General features: G+C 40.2%; 1 protein-coding gene and 1 long non-coding RNA gene across 4 annotated transcripts; one reads left to right on the plus strand and one right to left on the minus strand.

Moving 5' to 3' along the window:
* Positions 1-101: 101 nt before the first annotated feature.
* LOC139533955 (tetraspanin-9-like) lies at positions 102-5,643 on the minus strand. 3 transcript variants are annotated; one of them, XM_071332502.1, is made up of 9 exons: positions 5,260-5,643; positions 3,640-3,664; positions 3,354-3,433; positions 3,013-3,204; positions 2,846-2,920; positions 2,623-2,724; positions 2,380-2,511; positions 1,504-1,587; positions 102-1,404 (listed from the first exon to the last, which is right to left on the minus strand). In XM_071332502.1, exons 3-9 carry the CDS (start codon positions 3,414-3,416, stop codon positions 1,333-1,335), a joined length of 720 nt encoding a protein of 239 aa, XP_071188603.1. In that variant the 5' UTR covers positions 3,417-3,433; positions 3,640-3,664; positions 5,260-5,643; the 3' UTR covers positions 102-1,332. The 3 variants fall into 3 exon arrangements, with proteins under 3 accessions (XP_071188603.1, XP_071188605.1, XP_071188606.1); XM_071332504.1 differs by lacking the exon at positions 5,260-5,643 and adding an exon at positions 3,985-4,042; XM_071332505.1 differs by lacking the exons at positions 3,640-3,664; positions 5,260-5,643 and adding an exon at positions 3,552-3,575.
* LOC139533956 (uncharacterized) lies at positions 5,422-8,336 on the plus strand. The gene is made up of 6 exons (XR_011666892.1): positions 5,422-5,557; positions 6,607-6,698; positions 7,562-7,662; positions 7,747-7,867; positions 7,961-8,034; positions 8,181-8,336. It is a non-coding gene; the product is annotated as an uncharacterized lncRNA (long non-coding RNA).
* The last annotated feature ends 379 nt before the right edge of the window (positions 8,337-8,715 follow it).

An 8,715-nucleotide genomic window follows, 5' to 3' on the forward strand; every position in this document is an offset into this window, starting at 1 on the left:
GTAACAGTACTAGATGATAGTTCATTCCACCTCCACCTCAATTGAAGATTATGCTTTAGTAAACAGAATTGGAATTTGAACTGAAGGAAAAATGGCCAGCATTTTGACAGAATAAGTGTAACTTTTATTGAACACATCTCAGTAACACTGGTTTTACAAGAATAAATCCATACAATATAAATGTAATCCGTTTAAGGATTTCTAAGGCATGAAATCGAACCTCTCTTTCCCATTACTCTATTTTGTGTTCAAGCTATTCTGGATGACTGAGGGGTGTCCCTATTCCCATATACACAATCCAACCCCCCTTCCTCACCCCATAACTGAACTAGGGCCAGGATTCAATCCGACTGCGGGTTGTCGACAATTCAGCTTTTAAATGGAATTTCTGATGGAACTATATGTAGCATTTGATAACAAAATAACATTTTGGGGCAGTGTAAATTGGTCAAAACAAACTATTAATTTCACATATGCGGTTAAATAAAAAAATGACTACGTGTCTTTAAAGTAACAGGGTTGACCGTATCAGGGTTGAGGTTTTCATCTGAAATCAGCCATAAATCCACTTGTGACAGGGGGAATGAATGGACACTTGTGTGCAACAGGGAGGGGCAAATGAATGCAAGCTTCACAAAACTTTTGGCTAGAAATGTTTTAACAAATCCAATCTATGGGTAACAGCGATGATGCGTTATAATCAACATGCTCAGTTTAACCACAAAACACCAGAAAAAGGCCAAAAAGAGTAGAACCAGCTCACCTGCTTTTACACTGATTTGACAGTTTGTTTTGGAAAAAACTTCTTTAAAAAAGGAATAGTTTCACCATATATATATAAATAGTTAGGTTTACGTAACAGGGTTGGCCTTAAAATGAGGGACAGACAAATGAAATCGCATAAATAAATAACCTTCAGAAAAGACTGTCAAAGCAACAACATAACTAACATAACTTTTTACAGTAGAATTTCAATGATGTTGAAAACATGGAGGAATTTTGGGGTGAAGTTGGTTGAAATCTTCCCAGAAGTTGGAAAAACATAACAAGGGACAATGTCAAAATGCTGATTGTTGGCACTATTTGTGGATTAATCCATTTCCGGTGCATTGTTGACAAACCGCGGTCGGATTGAATCCCTGCCAAGAACACTGATTATAATGATAAAGATGATCATTAAAAGACAATATTGCCTTTGTGCACAAAATGATACAAGGGTGTGTAAATATAAAACACTAAATAAAAAGCTGTTTTGTGGCATGTGTGTGTGTCTTTTTAGAGTATAATTTTGTATACAAGTAATGGGTCTCAAACTCTGTGTGTGTGTGTGTTCTAAGCTTCGTACTTCTTCCCGGATCGGTGGATCTGCTGGTACAAAGTCATGGAGAAGGCCATACCCAGGAGCTGCAGACAGAAAGTGACATCAATCACACTGCAACAACATCATTACATGTACATCTGTATGTCTTCCTGTATGCGCGCACACACACACACACACCATACCTGTATGACCAGAACACACATGGCGATGGTTCCCAGCAGGTGTTTATTGTCATCCAGCCACTCCTCTACCTTCTCATAGCAACCCTGACAAGAGAGAAACATACAATCTTGAGAAGTGAAAAAGGACACTCCTACACATGCAGATACACATGGATACACACACACTCCCTGATGGTAGGGAGAAGTTCAGACACACACTCCCTGATGGGAGGGAGAAGATCAGACACACACTCCCTGATGGTAGGGAGAAGATCAGACACACACTCCCTGATGGGAGGGAGAAGATCAGACACACACTCCCTGATGGTAGGGAGAAGATCAGACACACACTCCCTGATGGTAGGGAGAAGATCAGACACACACTCCCTGATGGGAGGGAGAAAATCAGACACACACTCCCTGATGGTAGGGAGAAGATCAGACACACACTCCCTGATGGTAGGGAGAAGATCAGACACACACTCCCTGATGGTAGGGAGAAGATCAGACACACACTCCCTGATGGTAGGGAGAAGATCAGACACACACTCCCTGATGGGAGGGAGAAGATCAGACACACACTCCCTGATGGTAGGGAGAAGATCAGACACACACTCCCTGATGGTAGGGAGAAGATCAGACACACACTCCCTGATGGTAGGGAGAAGATCAGACACACACTCCCTGATGGTAGGGAGAAGATCAGACACACACTCCCTGATGGTAGGGAGAAGATCAGACACACACTCCCTGATGGTAGGGAGAAGATCAGACACACACTCCCTGATGGTAGGGAGAAGATCAGACACACACTCCCTGATGGTAGGGAGAAAATCAGACACACACTCCCTGATGGGAGGGAGAAGTTCAGACATTTTTAAACAAACACAAACTGACCTGTGTCCAGAACTGGTTGGTGGCATTGCGCCCACAGTCCTGGTAGATATCCTGGCAGCAGTGGTCAGGAACCACCTTCTCCTGCAGGGCAGTGTGCCAGTCTGTGTACCCATTCACCCCACAACAATGCCACTGACAGGGAGAGAGAGGAGACAGGGTTATATATTGCACCTCTCCCTTGATGGAATGCTATGCTATTAGTGTGGGGTTGTATGGTAGATCATTAGTAGTTAGGTACCGTACCTCTGTCTGTATGGTGTTCCAGGCGTTGCGGAGGCCAGCGTTGTTGTTGGTGCTGTACAGAGTAAGTCCCTCTTTCAGGTCCTGTCTGGCGTTCTCACTCACCTGCACACACAGTGGATCATGAGAAATGTAGGCAGAGGCACAGAGCACTATGGGAACAGGAACCATAGGTGGAAGGATAACCAGGGGTTGAATTGACAGGTGGCTTCTATGGGAGTCTTACATTGTCTGTGTATACGAAGAACAGGATGAGTAGGATCAGCTCCGCCAACAGAATAGCCAACAACGTGATGAAAAACTACAGGGAACATGAGAGAAGAGAGACAGGTGAGGTTGCCAATGTGCCAAGCAATGTAGTGTGGTGCATCGTGGTTAGTGTAGTTCACTCACACTCAGCAGCAGACACTTGTTCTCCTTGATGGCACCCAGGCAACCCAGGAAGCCTGTAACCATGATGACAGCACCCAGGGTGATGATGAGGTTGGCAGCAGAGATGGAGGGGAAGGATGGTGATAGGGTGGCAAAGCTGCCCTGGGACACAGACAACCACACCCCCACACCCAACAAACCACAGCCCCCCAACTGAGAGGCAGAATAAAATATAAATACATGATTGTCATTACTCTAATCATTATTATACCTTTAGTATACTATGATTTAATAATAAAATAGAATGCCGAATCAGATAAATTTGTTTGAAAATGATGTGTGCAGTGAGTTTGTTCACCCACCCAGAAGAGCAGGTTGAAAAGGAACAGCATGTATTTGACACAGCAGAGGCAGCCCCGAGCCATGGTGAAGCTGTGACGATCTGCAAATAAAAGGGCAGTGTTTATTATGCAAAACCTTTGTGAAGAATTTGTACGTTTCTCCCTTGCAAATGATCAACAATCGATTACAATTCAAATGTGACTGAATATCTATATTACTTCAAACACTGCTCGAACTTGTTTCCTTTAAGTCGTTTCAACCGAGTGTATTTCCATAGGTACTAGTAAATAGTAATACTGCACTCACCTCACTTGCGAAACTCTTTTAATGCCTAAAAAAAAAAAACAGTGCAGCGTTAACAAAGTAAACAAATCAAATCTCGCTGGTATAGAAGGGTTGGTTGCTCAGCAACAAAACTAACGCTTGCATAAATATAGGGCAAAACACACGGGGTTGGCTTTACATTGCTGACAACATGTAAACTATATTTCGAATTCAATGTTTATTAAAAACAGAAATACATGTGCACAATGAGCACTTGTCGCTCAAATACATCGTTACAGTTGTTGATTAGCTTGCGAATTTGGGCCATATTAGCATTGACACGAAATCAGTCAAAACAAGACATGGTATCAAGAACAAGCCACTTACGATTCCCCACATGGCACTTGTCATTCTGGCTAGCAATCTGGCCATCCAGAATCACAACAACACACTGACTTCTGCCCCCCCATAGAAACGTACACATTGTTTTCGTGACATTTCCAGCTAACCCATCTATTAAAACGTCATGTTCTTTTTGCTCGTCCCTGTAAAAAAAACTTGGTTGATCTCTTGTGGGATTACAACAGACTAGGGCCTACATTTTCCCAGGTGAATGTACAGTTTGACACAAAGATTATTCGCTCCTTTCCATCTGTTTGACATTTACCTGTGAAAATATTACCCCGCTGTAATTCTTCAACGGAACCACAAGAGGGCAGCGTTTGCTCAAGAATTAAAGTGACTGGAGTCCTAAGGACTAAAGCAACGTTTAAATAATTGTGTAGGCTATTCAGTTCACTCCTGATATAAAAGTGCTTTTGAACGTCGTATTTACGAGCACAAAGCCAAAACCTCCAGATAGCCCCGGAGAAATAACAGAAAATGCATTTGAAAAACTAAAGAACATAATGAACAGTGTTTTGATTTAGTCACTTATCTCCTGGGAAAGTGCTGCCCCCTTGAGGTTGTGTTGAGGCATGACAATTGATACTATTTGAACATGTAAACTGTTCTCATAATTCAGAATGATTAAATGTAATTTCTCTCTCTCTGAATAATGTTACCACTTAGATAAGGAATTAGATAATGCCGTCGAGTTTTCAGCGGAGGGACCTGTAAGACAAAGCACACACACAACTATTTCATGTAGGCCTACTGTTGTTCTATGTAGTAGCAGTTATGTTCTTCTGGAAATAATTTTCCGAGTCAATCACAGTGGAGACACACACACAAAGAGCGAGAGATAAATCTACCATCACTTTTAGGCCAACTACAGAATAATAAATCACAGATTGCACTCCCCCTTCATCTTTTTTCTACATCGCCACCACAGGAAGTGACATTTGGTGAGGATCGAGAAAGAAGCATTGTTGCTCGCTCTAGAATCTGATAGTGTTATGATGGAACTTATGTTAAAAGAAAATGTCAACATTGTTTAGCAGCCAGGTCCAATGGTTTTGGCTACACCTCTGATTTAATTCGTTGACGCTGTAAACCGATAACGTTGGTCGTGCGTGAATTTAACATAATTTACAAGCATATATTCTCATAAAAAAATTAGAAAATGACGGACTGGATTGATACCCAAAACTGCTGGGATAATTTTAGACTTGTCCTAAACAGCATGGCCGGAGTATCCAGACCAAAGAGATGATTCCGTACCGTAACTGTACCAGCTCGAGTTCAGCTCATCCTCATTTCAACAATCTCCTGACTACTGCGACCGACATCTATCCGGTTTTCCAGCGTAGAATCCGCGATAACGCAAAAGTTAAATCCGATTGTCTTCTTTTTGTAGGCTATATTTAAACTTTCCTTCTGTCGTTGATGAATCACAGGCGAAGTATTTTCTCTCAGAAGGGCGGAAACTGGTCTGGTGGCGGGGAGGAATTACGTTACCGAATGGAACTGCAACGAGAGTATGGGACGTCCTGGGATATGATGGATTTATTTGACCGAGGTAAAGACAGTTTCAGGTTGGATATTCGCCTGTCGTTTTCCTTACGTCCGCCAACAGCAGTTAGGGACCGTGAACATAGTGACAAATCTATTTTTTCAAATTTCAATAGCTCTTTAACTATTACTCCTAAAAAAATATATAATAAAAAAAATAACATTACTCCTGAAACTTTCAAAACTGGTTGTAGCTAACCTGATGGCATAGACACACATTGCACACACTTTTTTTGTTGATTTACATCTCGCACTATTTTTTATTATTTATTTATATTTTTGAATTTCAATAGCTCTTTGGTCATATGACCTACTGACTTCAAACAAGGTTCAGAAAGTACACTCAGTGGCCCTACACAGTGCACACACTTTAGTTTGTCAATATTCATCTCACACATTTTTACATACATTTTTCAAACGTTCAAATTTCAATAGCTCCTTGGTCATGTGACCTACTGACCTGAAACAAGGTTTGGAATGTCCACTGACTACCCTTCTATATTGCACACCCTTTAGTTTGTCAATTTTCATCTAACATGATTTTACATACATTTTTCAAACTTTAGAATTTCAATAGCTCCTTGGTCATGTGATCAAGCGACTTCAAACAAGGTTCAGAATGTCCACTCAGTGGGCCTACACATTGCACACCCTTTAGTTTGTCAATTTTTATCTCACATGGTTTTCCTTTTTTTTTATAGCATCACTTTCATATACTGTATATTAAGACAAATCCTTCTACGTTGAGTATTAGAACGCAGTTTACATAACCTGATAATGACTTGATATTTGAGTGCATTCACAACAAGCCACCTGCAGACAACTTACAAAATGCAATAGTGCATTTGAGGGTTAGTTTTTCTGATAAATAGTTATTTGATGCATGGCCTACTATTTCTAACTGGGAAAATACATTCCTACGTCTTTTGTGAGTAAAATCCTTTTTCCAAAATTGATTTAGGTACATTTTTGTGAAGAGGTATGAGGGTTGTGATATGGGTCATTTAATAGTAAAATCATGTAAGGGATCAATACATTTCTATATTGCTTCCCCAGTATCTGCATGAACCATCAGGCCAAGTGTTTTTGGTTGACCCTGCTGGACAGAAAGAGAAGGAGGAATCGGAACACGCTGCATTCAAATTCAGGTCTTAGTTATTCCATTGTACTGGATCTAATACATATTAGCATTTTACATACATTCATAAGTGTAATACTTTTTTATGGTATACTGTGAAAAACTCTTGGCTGCTGGCTCTGTCACTTTCAGACATAGCAGAGCAGACTTGAACCACAGGGGTTCTCTGTAAAGAGAGAGTAATCCAAAAGGCACAGACATACCCCTTGACTTTCAACTGGCACTGTTGACCTGTATGTATTCTCTCCTGATTGGCTCTGTGGTGCACAGTCTGGCAGTCTGACTAAAGTGTCAGAGGTATGAGGAGAGACATCCTCCTTTGTATTTATGGGAACAAATATTTCCCAACACTTTGGGTCCTATTCTTGGACAGTTAGAAGACACAATGCATCAATGCAAAAAAAAGGTATTACTAATTACTGTCCATGAGTAACCTCAACCCTGTGGGTCTATGGGTGTTTGGGCCAATAAAGTGCCAACTCAATTCTACCACTGACTAGTCTCTCATGCCCCTATGAACGGGGACACAAGGCAATAGTTTTTCATCTAAACCAGACCTTTTTTACTGGAGTACACTAACCCCTAATTGGGGCTCTTTTCTTGACACACAGTAGCAGTTTACAAGATAAGAAGTCAAGAAGATCAAAAAGTAGATTGTTGTAAGGGTGTATTGCATCCTGTGCTGGTCCCATTGTCATATCCCTTCTGGATTCTGAGTGGTAAAATCATAGCTGAAAAATGCCTCTATGTATGTGTATACTGTATGTGGGTGGGAATGTCTTATGTCTGTCCTACATGTAGTGTTGGTACATGGAATATTCCTCAACTGCATATATCATAAATTGTATTATGTTCAACAACTGACATTTTCAGATATTGGAAAAGATGACTGGGTGGACATAAAATGGAAAGGAGGGGAAGTAACTCACACCATGCAGCAGGATACCTTCATCTGTGGGGTCTTTGTAATGCAGGTTTGATAGTTATATTTTCAATAATGAATGGTTAGCTGTTATGTGACAATTAGGTCAAAAACTCTATTTTATTTTTTGGTGTAGATGGCTAAGGAAGTTGCACAGAACTTCCCCAACATCCACTCCCAAATTGATATGGAACCTTCACAAAAACACATGGAGTAACTGCGAAAAGAAATGGCTGAGGATATACTAAAAATGTCTGGTAATGACATTTAATTCAAATTAAATGTAAATTCTTTATTTTTATGTAGTTGTGTGGGACAGCCATATGTTCAGTTCATGCCTATGATTTCAGAGTTCAACAAAGCCAACAACTGCTTCATGTGTGCCACTGATAAAGAACCTGGATGTGGCCCAAAGACTGACTGGGTTAGTAACTTTATCTAACATGTTTATAATCTTTTGACAACAGTGACGGCATGTAAGACAATTTATGATATAACACAATGGATGGCTAATTCGTCATACTGCATTGATATTTGATATTATTTATAACGTGTTACGTTTTGTTTTAGATTGAATGTTTTGCATGCCAAAAGAGTTCAAGAGTGAAGAACACAAACTGGAAGTGCAGTCTTTGTTGTTGAAAATGTATGCTATACCCCATCCACACTGAAGAGGCTCTGAAATGTACATCAACCAGGGATAAAGAGAAAGTTAACACGGTGAAATGTCTTGTACTTATTTAAAGTTAAGTGTCTGTTGACATGTTGGAAAAGTTTAAAGGTCTACAATTTCTGTTTAATTTGTCAATATTACATTTTTATTCATTGATTTTCTGGCCACCTTTACTGTGGTTACATGTTCAGTACATGTATTGACCAGCAAACCCACTGCAGCCTACCTCACTAGCTCACTCTCCATCCCTGCTTTGGACAATTAATAGCATGAATCTCGTACTTTGCCCTTTTCTTTTATGGTTGATATTAACAACGAAAGGAGATATTATCTGTCTCTCTTCTATTGTGTACCACTGTTAAATACTGTGGAAAAATAAAAAACAGGGAAAATAAGTACTTAGAACTACCAATTATTTTAGATAAATATTAA

Source organism: Salvelinus alpinus, chromosome 11, assembly GCF_045679555.1.
Source record: "Salvelinus alpinus chromosome 11, SLU_Salpinus.1, whole genome shotgun sequence".
NCBI classification, from domain to species: Eukaryota; Metazoa; Chordata; class Actinopteri; order Salmoniformes; family Salmonidae; genus Salvelinus; species Salvelinus alpinus.

Excerpts from the sequence above, each read along its gene's own strand:
- LOC139533955 (XM_071332502.1), bottom strand. The coding sequence starts at position 3,416 with ATGGCTCGGGGCTGCCTCTGCTGTGTCAAATACATGCTGTTCCTTTTC. Across the intron at positions 2,921-3,012 it reads ACAAGTGTCTGCTGCTGAGT|TTTTTCATCACGTTGTTGGC; the intron begins GTGAGTGAACTA and ends TGTTCCCTGTAG. Across the intron at positions 2,512-2,622 it reads GGAACACCATACAGACAGAG|TGGCATTGTTGTGGGGTGAA; the intron begins GTACGGTACCTA and ends TCTCCCTGTCAG.